The sequence below is a fragment of the Zonotrichia albicollis genome, chromosome 7 (genome assembly GCF_047830755.1).
Source record: "Zonotrichia albicollis isolate bZonAlb1 chromosome 7, bZonAlb1.hap1, whole genome shotgun sequence".
Lineage (NCBI taxonomy): Eukaryota > Metazoa > Chordata > Aves > Passeriformes > Passerellidae > Zonotrichia > Zonotrichia albicollis.
Genome location: NC_133825.1, coordinates 47,009,181 through 47,022,931, shown reverse-complemented (window position 1 = coordinate 47,022,931; position 13,751 = coordinate 47,009,181). Strand labels below are relative to the sequence as shown.

The window sequence follows — 13,751 nt, the reverse complement described above, 5'->3', positions numbered from 1 at the left end:
GGGTTCTTAAGAAATGCTGCCATCAAGGACATCTGCAGATTTTCCTGCTACTTGCAGTAATATGTCCTGTCCTTTGATGGGTGAAGTGCTTATACTAATTAAATTCACTAATCTAATTGGCAACGTGCATCTTTGATTACCCACCTCCTGTTGCAGCTTTTTGTAGGGTTCACTTTGTGTTTCTTTTTCCTGTGGTCTCATTTCTTGTTTCATTAAGGTTCTGCTGGGTTTTCTTATTAAGTTTACAGGAAAAGTCTTGAATGATTATACTCATTAAGGCAGTCTTTTATGACCTTGGCAAACAACAAAACAAAGCCACCTAGCCTAAAATGAATCTGTATGAAAATCAGGTTTTCTCATAATCTTCCTTTTCTTATTTTAGATGACTGTAGAGAAAAATCAAATTAAAACTGTAAATATTTCAGTAGTTCATCATGTTATATTATTTTGAAAAGTTAGGCTTCTTTGGATATTAAACCTAGTGGGTAATAACTGCATTTTCCTAAGAAAAAGCCCATTATCTGTTTAGAGATGAACCCCAGAGGACAGGGCTGATCCTGCCTGAGGCGTTCTGAACAGGATTTGTTTATGCGGAATCATTAATAAGATAAATTCAGAGGAATGACTTGTGAAAACACAATATGGTGTTCATCCATTAATGACTGAATGAAGAGGTTATGCACCATTCTATAGGCAATTTAATAATTCATATGATCCTTAAGTCCATAAGAAAAAAAACCAGTTCAGTTGCACCGGCGTAATTAAACACAGTTAATTGTTGGTGATTAATTTATCATGTTTAGTATGGCTTGTTCTCTTTGCAGGTATTAAACCTGTATTATATTATAATTACATATAATTATAATTATATATATAATATATATAACATATATTTAAAATATATATTATTCTATATTATATATAGAATATAATATATTTTATATAAATATAGAATAGATTTATATGTAACATATATATATATAATTTATATATATACATATATATATGTAATATAATTATATTATATTAAACCAAACACTGTCAAATTGTCAGAAAAATTTTTGTTTGCCTGCCACAGGAAATTAAAATTATGAAAGTCAGCAGAGACCAGAATGATTATTATATTTTTTTAATATATATATTTTTTTCCCCTCATTAAATTCATTGCAGTCATCTTGTGGGAAGATTTAGCCTCTTGAGCCCCGGTTTTGCTGGAGCAGCACCTTGAGCCCTGTTAATGCTTTAGCATGATTTGGTTTTGTGCCTGTGATCCTGGGTTGGACTTGACAATCTTGGAGGTCTTCTCCAACCTTTATGATTATGGGATTTGTGTCCCTGCCTTGTGTCCTTCCTGCAGGTTTGAGAGGGTGGAATTCACATTTTCTGTGGAATGTGGGCTCTGATGTTAGGAGAATCTGCCATTTACGTGTAAATGCACTGGGGTTTTTCATAGTTCCCACTAGGGAGGTGTCTGCAGGTTTGGCCATGGTAATTGTGATAAATCCAACAGAACACCTGAGGTGATCAGGGAACAGAGCAGAGAGCTGTGCAGGATGAGCAGATACAGTCCAGGCAGGAAAGGTGGCTGGATGGTGTCACAGATTTTAATTACCTTGCCATGATCGATGCAAACACTTTTGAGGGAGCTGTCAGAGGCTGTGCCTGCCAGGGGATGGAGCAGGGACTTCCCAAGGTCACCCCCATGCCTGGAGTGCCCTTCCCAGCAAATCCCTGCCTGCAGGGGCTCCTTCCCCCTGCTTTCCCCATGTCCTGGTGGCCAGCAGAGCTTTCGGTGGCAGGGCTGTCCCAGCTCCTGGCCTCTGCTTAATCCTTTGTGTTTCTGCCTCACCCAGCGTGGGAGCTGGGCTAATTGAGTTTTAATTGACAAGTGGAAGCCTGCTGGTGATTAGGCAGTGCTTTGGCTAATTAATTTAGAATGGAAGAGCGGAGCTGTTGTGGACACCCAGCTACAGCCAGTGGAGCTGATCTCCTCCTCCTGAAAAGAGGCAAAATGAACGTGACAGAAGATTAATGTGTTTTCTAACAACTCCCAGACTTTATTAATGAATCACATTATGTTCAGCCCAAGTTTGGAGCCAGTGCCTTTCTCATGTTGTGCTTTGTCCATCTTTTTAAATCTTTATTGGGCTTTCCCAGCAGAGGAAGGAAGAAAAAAATAGGGAAATAATGTACAAATCCATAAGCCTACAACATTATTATTTTTTAAATCTCCTTCCCTTTGATTTGGAAAACCTCATTAGCAAGAGTTAGCTTTCATTAGACTGTCAGAGTGTGTAAGTCCCCAAAAAGCTTCTGTACATGTTTTATTGAACAGTACTGTGTCACATAAATGCCAGGATTGCTTAAAAAGACAGAGAAGGTTACAAAATTCAAAACAACATATCAGATCATTTATTTAGCAGCTGAACCATCATATATCTCACTCTGGCAGAGATTTTTACTGAATATATTTCTCCCTGTAGCATTGCATTCTGAGTGAGCTTCTTCAGACACTAAAGATACCAGAATCTGATATTTTACCAAAGTGTGCTATTTATTCTATAAACCCGTTATCTGTTTATAAATAGTTGACTTGTTCTACATGAATAATTATATAAAAAATAATCTTTCAAACCTTAATGATGCATCTCAGCTGCTTTTTAAATATTTCTTATATGCTCACTGATTCTCCTGATTATGTTTTCCACACTGTTGATCAGCAGGGGTGATGGATGTTTTCCACATTTTTCTATGGGAAATTTTACAATTTGTTAGCAAGCTGCTTCTCCAAGATTGGGAGCATTAATGTCAACCTGTGGGTGCTACAAAGAGCATTGCAAGGCTTCAGCAGGGACAAACTCCTGCCTCCTCGAGGCTGGGTTGGATGGAGTTTGGAGCCTCCTGGCCCAGTGGAAGGGATGGGAACAAGATGATCTTTGAGATCCCTTCCAGCCCAGATCATTCTGTGATTCCATGATTTCCATGACTGGAAAAGGTGCTGAACCCCTGAGCAGTCCATTCCAACCCAAATCAAATCTATTTGCATGTGTTAGCCACCAGCAGGAAGCGGTGTGGCCATGGAGAGCAGCATTTCAGGTGGAATTGCATAAAACCTGCCTTGAGCATCCCTGCATTCCCAAAGGACAGGGCAGTGGGGTTGCTGCAGCTCTGGGAGACCCAGGGTGTGCTGGAATTCATTTTGAGTCAATTTTGATCTGCCTTATAGCACTTAAAAATTCAGCCAGTTTCCACTCCATCATGAAGAGTGGACTGAGTTACCAGCAGAGATGCTTTTCATTTCCAGGGGAGGCCAGTGCCTCGACAATGTGGGACAACAACGCTTGGATTTTCTTCTATGACAACAGCACTGAAGGGGAACCTCCCTTCCTAATCCAGGATTTTATCCATGCCTTCCAACCAAATGCCAAACTTATCATCATGCTGAGGGACCCTGTTGAAAGGTGAGCATGAAAATTTTCTTGTCTAATCATGCAAGTCAATATTCAGTAAATATTCACGTGGTGTTTGAGAGCTACTTGGTTGTGACAAGAGGGGTTTTATTCTGTGTATTTTGGCACAGGTAACAGTGATAATGTTTTAAAGAGAAGCATGTGAGTGTGAATGCCATGAGTTCCATGCTTGGACTCCTGAGCTACTCTGAAAAAAAGAATTTTTATGTTTCCAAATGCAATCTAATGCCATTTCCTGAGCTAATGTGCCCTGGTTCTCAGCAGGGCTCTTTAGACTAGGAGGGCCCTGTGTCTCCAGATCTCAGCAGAAATAATCCTGGGAAATGTTTCATTTCATTTAAGTAGTAAAATCTATGTTTTCATGGGGTTTGCAGTTTAACTGATTAAATAATAATGATTAAGAATGATTAAATAGCTCCAGAGTCAGCAAATGATACAATTTTTAAAAACTCTTTCAAGTGCTTGGTGGGACAGTCGTGTGAAGTTTCACTGGGCATTTGTAGCTTGCACAACAACTGCAGGAGTTCATCCTTGGTCTTCCTGACACTGTTTGCAGGGAAAGGGTTTGGCTTTTCCCAAGGTGTGGGCTGTTTTAAATGGCTGTGGAGAGTCAGGAATGCCCAGCTTTCCACTAGCATTTCACTTTTTCTCTCCAGTCTTCCTCCAGATTTCTGGCACAATCTTTCCCACTGTGTCCTCTGAAGCAGGATAATGATGATGAGGGTGATGGGGAGGGTGAAGGGGATGAAGGCAGAGTCCACTGGGATCAGACTGAGGAGGTGTGAATGAAGTTCCTTCTCACTGTAGCTCCATAGGGATAGTCAGAATACTTGTGGCAGGGTCTGTGCTCAGGGGCAAAGCACCAAAAAACTCAGAGAAGAAGGAAAGGAAAGGAAAGGAAAGGAAAGGAAAGGAAAGGAAAGGAAAGGAAAGGAAAGGAAAGGAAAGGAAAGGAAAGGAAAGGAAAGGAAAGGAAAGGAAAGGAAAGGAAAGGAAAGGAAAGGAAAGGAAAGGAAAGGAAAGGAAAGGAAAGGAAAGGAAAGGAAAGGAAAGGAAAGGAGAAAGGAAAGGAAAGGAAAGGAAAGGAAAGGAAAGGAAAGGAGAAAGGAAAGGAGAAAGGAAAGGAGAAAGGAAAGGAGAAAGGAAAGGAGAAAGGAAAGGAGAAAGGAAAGGAGAAAGGAAAGGAGAAAGGAAAGGAGAAAGGAAAGGAGAAAGGAAAGGAGAAAGGAAAGGAAAGGAAAGGAAAGGAAAGGGGAAAAAGAGATGGAATGGGATGGGGGTGACTCCAGCAATTTATATACAGACATGAATTTTTATACAGCCAAACTACACAGCTCTATTGTTCTATTTCTCTTGTCTTCTCTACAGCTTAGATATTTTTTCTGCTGTTTTAGCACTGTTCACAATTCCGCTGTATCTGAAGCCTGTCTTTTTACCACCTTCCTAAAGCCCTCTGATTTTATAGACTCCCACAGTGGAGATGAAGGTGATGGTGGGGAGCAGGCTCTGGTGGCTCTGGCAGAAGAGCAGCCCCGTGCTGTGTGTGCAGGCAGCCTGTACCCACTGCCCAGCAGCCTCCAGAGCTGGGGGATGCTCCTCAAGGAGCCTCCCTGCTGGCAGGACATGGCTGTGGTGGGAGCAGGGCTGGGAGATGCTTCCCAGCTCCTGTGTCAGGAAATGCAGCTCTCCACATCAACGGCATCTCCTGACCCCAGGAGTTAACAGATGGTAATTTTATGCAAGAGAGTGGCTGGAGTGGCTTCCTGATGTAAATTAGTGACAAACTCCCTGATTGCCTTAAGCACCCTCAGTAATGGAGGTGTAGCTCTTTGCCAGCTTTAGCAGGGGTCACAGAGAAAGTCAGCTCCATCTCCTTGACTGTGTTTATGACAAATTGGCTCCTTTTTGTTTGCAGTTCTCTGCATTCCTGATGGCTCATCTGAGCTGCAGGAGCAAAAGCAGAAGGGACAGCCCATCCATTGGTGGGACAGGTTCCTTGGAGCAGCCAGGAGGGCAGGGGGCTGGGATGGGCTCTGATCTAACCTGCACAAAGTCTGGGTATCCCCAGCTGGGAATATTTTAATAACATCTTTTTCTGAGATGGTTGTTGTCAACTGGTGTCATTATTTCATTGGAATGGACAGAGATGGAAGGGAAGGACTTCAAGTAGCTAGAACAGCTGAAATACTAATCAGCAAAGGCAGATGTCCTCAGAATTAAAAACAGATGGGGGGAAAAAAAGGAAAAAGAAAAATGGAAAGGAAATCTCAGCTGCCCTGCAGAGGGAGAACTTGTCCTCAAGAATGTAGTTTTTCATAAGATGCCAACGAGTCTGAAAAATGATGCATTTCTTTTGATGGATGGTTAGAAACACCAAGCAGTCATATTAAACCTTTGTAATGACCCTTCAGCCTGGCCCGTGCTGTACCTGCTGCCTGCTGGCTGATTTTTCCCAGGAAGAAGCCTTTCACCACTCAGCCCCACCATCCCTGGGACAAGCTGGGTCCTGATATCCACATTTCCTGCGAGCAGGAGATGCTGTTGTGTGTCTAATTTAGGTGAACTCAGCTGGCCTGGTCCTTCAGCTTTTCCCTTTCTTCTTCCTTTTAAAATGAACAGAGAGTCTTCATTTGTTTCACATGGGAATTAAAATTCTGTTCTTGCAAAACACTGACATAAATAATGAGTGCAGAGGGGCTGTTCCTGTGCTTAAGTGCTTTGCTGGATTTAGGCCTAAACTTTCCAAATGAGGTGTTCTTAAGTACCCACAGAAATATAGGGAAGTTAAAGGATAAATAAACTGAGTGCAATACAAAAGGTTATTGCAGTAATAAGTGAGACCGAAATAGATTGGTGTTTTTATTTCTTAAACACCTGCGGTTTTTTGAAAGAGGCTGAAAAATACGTAGGATTTCTGGAATTTTATCAAGTGAGGGGTATTGTGGAGGCATCCGATCTGTGCTGCAAACAGACATACAAAATTGTCTTCAAAATCCTGTGGTATTGTTGTAATTTTGGTCATTCTAAGCCTAATTATGAATGGAAGTTAAAATACCATGTTCAGCAGATCTAATAGTTGTGTCATGTCTAGGTATTTCCTTTGTCTCTTTAAAACATGCTCATCTTGGAAAAGCCTAATCAAGGTTTCAGGGCTTAATGCTAAAATTGATATTTTCCTTGCCTGTAGGTTTTTGTCTGTTTTACTGTATCCTAAAGGAATTTGAATTTATATTATCTTTTTAAAGTAATTTTAAGTAATTGTGCTAAAAGTGAGCAATGAGGGATAATGCTTTGTAACTTAGAGAAACATCTGCTTCATCTTAAAAAAAAAAAAAAAAAAGAAAATCAACAGGTAGACTGCTGTAAATTGGAAGTTTTTTTATGGAAAGATTGGAGGTGAAGCTTCCTGTGAAAGGAATGGGAAATCTGAATTCTTTCTAATTCATGACTGTAGCCAGCTTGGTAGTAATGTAAGAATTACTCTTTCTAACCCACCTAAAATTAAAGTTTCTAAAATCAGCTTTAAGAGACAGGTGTTCCTGACCATGGAAGACCAGGTGTAGAAGGACAGCAATGCCTCAGCTGAGATCGGTTCTGTTTGCAGAGAACATGAATTTAAAGTCTAAATTTTGCCTTCAGGAGAAAACATTATCTCACACAATTTCTAGGGTCAAGTCTTCAGGGATGCAGATCTTGAAAGTGGGGATGCTGTTCAAAATGTCCTGGAGAGGATTTTGCTGTGAATGAAATGAAATGAATGAAAAATATGTCGCTGGGTGACAGGCTGTGGGCGGGACGCTGTTACACACACATCCCCTTTCCCTGGATTCCTGTAGCTCATTGGAATCGGTAAATCTGTGGTGGAAAGAGATGTTGCTCCATTCTCTCAGCCCCTCACTGCCATGTTTCTCTCTCACAGGCTGTACTCTGATTATCTGTACTTCGCCAGCGCCAATAAATCCGCGGAGGATTTCCACGAGAAGGTGGCGGAGTCGCTGCAGCTGTTTGAGGGCTGTGTGCTGGACTTCTCCCTGCGAGCCTGTGTCTACAACAACACCCTCAACAATGCCATGCCCGTACGTATCCCCTGCCGCCTGGGGCTTCTTGCTCTTTTCACACAATTCACCGAATCACCAGGTTGGAAGAGGCCTTCAAAATTATCGAGTCAACCCAGGCCCAACCCCTCAACTGAACCCTGGCCCCCAGTGCCACATCCAGGCTCTGTTAAACGCACCCAGGGATGGGGACTGCACCACCTCCCCGGGCAGCCATTCCAGAACTTTATCACTCTATTTCCTGCTATCCAGCCTGTATTTCCCTTGGAGCTGTGTGCTCTGGTTGTGTCAGTGCTGCTGCAGACAGAGCCCAGCCCCAGCTGAGCACAGGCACCTTTCAGGAGCTGTGAGAGTGATGGGGGCAGCCCTGAGTCTCCTTTTCTCCAGGCTGAGCCCCCCCAGCTCCCTCAGGGGTTCCTCTCAGGGTTTGTGTTCCAGCCCCTCTGGATGTGCTCAGTGTCCCAAGGTCCTTCCCAAGCTGAGGGCCCAGAGTTGGGCACAGCACTCTGGGTGTGCCCTCACCAGTGCCAGGGACAGGGGCACAATGACCTCCCTGCTCCTCTGGCCACTCCATTCCTGACCGAGCCCGGAGCCTTTGGCCTTCTTGGCCACCAGGGCACTCTGCTGGCTCATGTCCACCCTGCTGTCCACCAGGTCCCTTTCTGCCTGGTCGCTGTCCAGCTGGACAGCCTGGTGGGAAGGTTGTTAAAACACCAAAAACTCTTGCAAGGAAGCAGCGAGAAATCAAAACTTTCTCCCTCTTCATTTGTAAAGTGGAGGGTATAAATATATATGTAGACATGCAAAAGATGGTGTGGGGGCCCAGCTGTCTCCTCAGCCTGTTCCCTGCTGAATGCCAACAGGGATAACACAGCTTTCCTATTGTGCAAGTGCATGGAGAGCACATTTAGTGAAGATTACAATTTAATGTGCAAGCTTTTTGCAGATGTCTCCAAAAAAGTAGCTCTGGCAAAGATCTTTGCAGTACCAATTTGCCTCAAAATCAGAATAAATTATGTGTTCTTTTGTAAGAAAGGGCTACCAATAACTAGATAAAAATCTCTTTTTTTTTTTTAATTGTCCATGCCAGAAAATTATACAAGGAAACACAGAAACTGCTGGCAGGGGAATGGATAAGTATTACAGGCTTACAATTCCAAAATTCACAATTTTAGCATAGAACTGACTTCAGATTTTGCTCGAGGGCAGAGAATAATATGGAAGAGATGGACTGGAAGTATCTCATCTGGCCAGTTTGCCATTCAATCCTCTTTTATTTGCTCAGGATTTGGAGGGAATAGTTCCCTCCTTTGCCTCTGGGGTGAAGCTATTGCCTCTTCCCCTGGATAAAATGACAGTACAAGTGCATTCCATGGGCTGGGGCCCTGCAGCAGCAGAGCAAACAGGACACTGCTCTCTCTCACCAGGTGGGTTGGAGCTGCTCAGCCCTGACAGCCCCCAGGGCTCCCTCACACACCAGTTGCTGCTGGGCAGCATCACAGAATTTTCCAGCCATCTGCTTGCACAAATGTATTCCTTCCAGTGAGGCAGAGAAAGGCAGAGAGAGAACCAGAAGGAAAGATTTTCCTCTTTATGTTCATCCTCAGGGTGCAGAACCCGTCTCCATTTGTTCTCTTGAGCAGCCCTCTTGAAGAAGATGCTTTTGGAATCGAGCAGAGGAGGCCTCTTTCCTTCCATAGAGCCACAAGCAGGTGCTTGTAATAAAACCCACATGCCAACTGTGCTCCTCAGTGGCCTTTTTTAGCTTCTTCTTCAGCCAAGTTGCTAAATCTGTTGTGCTCGTGGTTTGCTGTGCACTGAAGGAGTGAGGATTGCTGTCCCTGGTGAGCTCATTAGGTTGCTAATTCTGTGCCTGTGCCAGGAAAAGAAGGGGTTTGCTGTTTGTTAATGTGTTTCTGGAACCAGAGAGGTGTCCTGGGCATCCTGGCTGCTGATGGATGCTGAGGGGGAAGAAAGGGGTGTTTGGCACTGGAATCAGTGGCAAGTACATTTCCCAGAGAAAGGGAATGATACCCAGTGACCAGGGTGATCCCAGCCTGCCAGCACCTGAAGGAGGGCACAAGGAAGATGGAGAAACTATTTACAAGAGCCTGGAGTGAGAAAAGAAACAATGAACCCCAAGTTTGCCCCAGTGCAGGGTGGAATGAGGCGCTGACTGAGGGCTGGGGTGCTGCCCTGTCATGGACATATTTTATGAAAAATCCTTTTGCCAGGATTTTTTCTCCTGAGAAGCTGAGAAGCCTCAGAAGAAAAGAAAAACAATGGTTATCTGCTGCTGTGGGATGCAACAGGTACATCTGTGATTGGTCCATGTTGGTTGTTTCTAATTAATGGCCAATCACAGTCCAGCTGGCTCAGACTCTCTGGTCAGTCACAAGATTTTGTTATCATTCCATTCTTTTCCTTTCCTTGCCAGCCTTCTGATGAGATTCTTTCTTCTATTCTTTTAGTATAGGTTTAGTATATAATTTTCTTTTAATATAATATATATCATAAAATAATCAATCAGCCTTCTGAAACATGGAGTCAGATCCTCATCTCTTCCCTCATCCTGGGACTCCTGCAAACATCACCACGCTGCCCTGCCAGAATTATTTTCAATTATTTTGAATTATCCCATCTTAGCCTGGTGTCTTCATCAAATAAGGGGTTCCAGGTTCTGGTGTAGCACATCTATAAAGAAATCTGCTAAATGTGGAGACTTATGTTATAAACAGCCAAAGACACGCATCAGAATCACACGGGATAATAATAATTCAACAATAATTCAAAACAAGGCTTTTTAAGGGGAATTTAGGTATCATTGTATGTCATGGGGCAGTGTCAGGAGTGAAAGGAGCTGTTGTCTGACTTGATGGGCTCTGTGGTAATGCGAGCTGAAGATGTTAAGTCTCTTTTATGAAAGATGCTTAAGACTGGGGATTCGTGTTCCTCTCCTCTGAGCCTGATGGGATTTAGAAAAATATTTATAAGCACAGTTGGAGGCTGGACTTTTTAAGAACACCAAGGCTACTCATTTTATGTTTCAACTTGTTATGTAAAATTGAGGAGGGAAGAAAAACAGAGATAAGGGCAGGAGAGGCTGAAAATCTGCTTTTTTCCCCTCTCTGGTCTGGCTCTCTGGGTACTCAGACAAGGCACCACCAATACTGCTGCAGCTGAGATCTCAACCTAATTATTGCAATCAGGGGATGCAGCAAAATGCACCCAAATCTAACACCTGACAGTGAGGCAGAATATTTGTCCTGCTCATGGCAGTGCCACCTGCAATGGAATCATTTAGGTTGGAAAGGACCTGTAAGGTCACTGAGTCCAAGTGTTAACGCAGCACTGCCAAACCCACCCCTAAACTATTTCCCCAAGGTGAAGTCAAACTGAAACAAGCAGCCTTGGGGTCTGGAGAAGGGGCAGGACTGAGCATCTGCCCTTGAATCACTGTTCCTCAGGGGCTGACAGCCCTCAGTGTCTCCATGAAGGCTCCAAGCACAGAGAGCTTGGCTGTGAGGTGGCTGAGCATCCTTCTCCAGATAATTGTGTCTGTGCAGAACTTTACACACACCTGTGGCTGCTGCAGCTTGGTAAAATGACATCTCTCACCAGCAGAAAAGCTCTTTGCAAAGATTTCTTTAAGCTGTTCAAAAAATGAGAGGAAGATTTAAAAATATTCACATACTTTCTTTTTGTCATTCCTTAAAAGCACATTTTGGGGATTTTTTTTTTTTTTTTGCCCAGATGACAGAGTTGTGTGTTGTTTTGTGTTGTAAGGTGAACTAATTTGGTTTTTTTTGTACTTCCAGGTGAGGTTACAGGTAGGGCTCTATGTCGTGTATCTCCTGGACTGGCTGACAGTTTTTAACAAAGATCAGATCCTTGTTCTTCGCCTGGAGGACCATGCATCAAACATGAGGTACACCATGCACATGGTGTTCCAGTTCCTGGATCTGGGTAGGTGCTTGCTGGCTGGTTTAAGTGTGCAAAATCATTATTATCCTCTTTCTTTTCAGTTATTTTTGCTTTATTAAGGGACAAAAAGAGAAGCAGAGGAATTTGGCTTGAAGGATGCATTACTCTCATTGCCTGGAGTCAAGCAAAATTAAATTCTCAAATGCCTGGTGTTAGAAGATCTTAGTAAGAGTATATAAAGGGAAAAAAAATCTAGACCACTCAGAATGCAGGGATTTATCTTCCCACACAGAAGCCAGCCCTGCTTCTGAAGGCACCCAGGGCTTGTTTGCCACAGGCTTACGGAGATGCAAAATTATCCCTCCCAATTTTTACAAACTGAAGTGCTACCAGCCCAGAACCTGAATCTGAGCATGATGAAAGGTTGTGTTTGTAGCCGAGGAGAAGGGAGAAATTGTGTTTTTGCTGTGCTGATTGAGACATCTGTTGCTAATCCTGGGAAGAAACGCCGGCAGACAAAACGTTGCCCAATGTTGATTTGACAGTAGCAAGAGAATGAAAATGTGGCTGAAAAATCGTCTGTCTGGTCCAAGGCTTGGTCTAGATGATGGGAAAGCTTGGATGGAGCAGGCTGAACAGATGAAAAGCTTGGCATCTGCTTCCTGAGTGTGGTTTGTGCTGGAAAACTCCCTAGGATTTTATCTTGCTGGTGCACATTTGTTCCCAAAGTGGGGTGTCACTGCACCTGTGGCCACTGTGATCCCACTGCCAGCCTCCAAAATAAACAAACCAGAGCTTTCCTGAGTGCTGAGTGACGCTTGTGGGGTTTCTGTGGGGTATTAGTCAGCTCACACCATGCAGTGAAATAGCAGCATAAAGTACCTGCAGCTCCAGAATGGAGGGGAAGTTGTTTTCAATCATTGGGTTTTTTCTGAAAATAGCTATTTTCCTCCAAGAGTGATTTATGCTGCTTTTTATAGAGAGGATTAATTAATGGGAGAGGAACATGTATTATTTCCATATTTACCAGTAGTGATTTACTTTACTGATCTAAGCCTGTATTCCAATATTCTGAAACATTCTGGCTGCCAACAAAAATTACATTTTTCTCCCCATGGCAAACCTTCTGATTCAGTCATTAGATTTCTTTAGGGTGGGCATTTTTGGGGGGAAACATTTGAAGGTAATATTCTCTTTTTCCACAGGGCCTCTGAGTGAGAAACAAGAAGCTCTGATTACCAAGAGTCCTGCATCCAACACACGAAGACCTGAGGACAGAAGCCTGGGCCCCATGCTGCCAACCACCAAGGCAATTTTAAGAGATTTCTATAGGCCTTTTAATACAAAACTGGCACAAGTTCTTTTTGATGATGCTTTTTTATGGAAGAGGACATAACGTGTAAATTTCTTGCCACAACTACAGTGCTTAAAGGAGTTTTTATTTTTTTAAATTCTATTTTTGTGCGTGGATATTTTACTTTTTTTTTTTTTTTTTCCCATTCCAAAGAGCAGCCGATGGGTGAGCTGAGAGTCTCACCTTCAGCCAGCACACATCTCAACAGCTCTGCCACATTTTCCTTGGGAGAATGGAAAGCATCTTGCTTTAATCAGTTTATTGCAGCTTCTTTCACCCCAGCAGAGGAGTGGACAAGCATCAGGACAGTGATGTCTTACACTCTTCCACAGGGGTGTTGAAGTGGAACCTTCTCTGAGATGCTGCAACACAGAGTCAGCATCAGTTTCCTACAGTTACACTTATAATCTCTCATTTCATTTTCAATATATGTTATTCACTCATTTTTTTTCAAGCAATCAATGTCATTTAGTCATTAAAATTTTTAATTGAATTCAACCTAAAGTTCTGTTTCTTTTTGTCAGCCTGTTTAAAAATGGTCTGCACTAACACTGAGTGTGTTTCCTTAACTCTGAAAGAAAGATGAAGTGCATTCACATAAATTTTCAAGTCTCATTTATATCTTCAAGATAAATGGACTTTCCTAGCCATAGTTCTTGTAAAAAAAAATTTTATAATCCAGGTGAGAATGGATGGCTGAAACCTAAACGGGCCAATTTGGTGTTTAGCACAACAAATTCATTGCCTTCCATATTTTGTTCATGAAAGTATGAATATGTATAATTTACTCATATCACTCACACATTTTCCCAGGAAACCACTTTTAAATAAAAGTCCGTTCCTGGCCATGAAGAGCTTTTGTGGATATTCCTGCTAAATTCTGCAGGATTACTCTTCTCCATTCTGAAGGAATACACATTTTAAAAGCCATATGACATTTTGTTATTA

General features: G+C 42.7%; 1 protein-coding gene across 3 annotated transcripts in view; it reads left to right on the top strand.

The window, feature by feature from the left end:
• Positions 1-13,301, top strand: part of CHST15 (carbohydrate sulfotransferase 15) — a 46,890-nt gene extending 33,589 nt beyond the window's left edge. For all 3 annotated transcript variants that reach the window (XM_005494840.4, XM_026797879.2, XM_005494841.4), the window contains exons 5-8: positions 3,305-3,461; positions 7,390-7,546; positions 11,344-11,491; positions 12,655-13,301. In XM_005494840.4, the coding sequence (XP_005494897.1) occupies positions 3,305-3,461; positions 7,390-7,546; positions 11,344-11,491; positions 12,655-12,845 (653 nt within the window). In that variant the 3' untranslated portion in view covers positions 12,846-13,301. The remainder of the gene's footprint in view (positions 1-3,304; positions 3,462-7,389; positions 7,547-11,343; positions 11,492-12,654) is intronic.
• Positions 13,302-13,751: the final 450 nt, after the last annotated feature.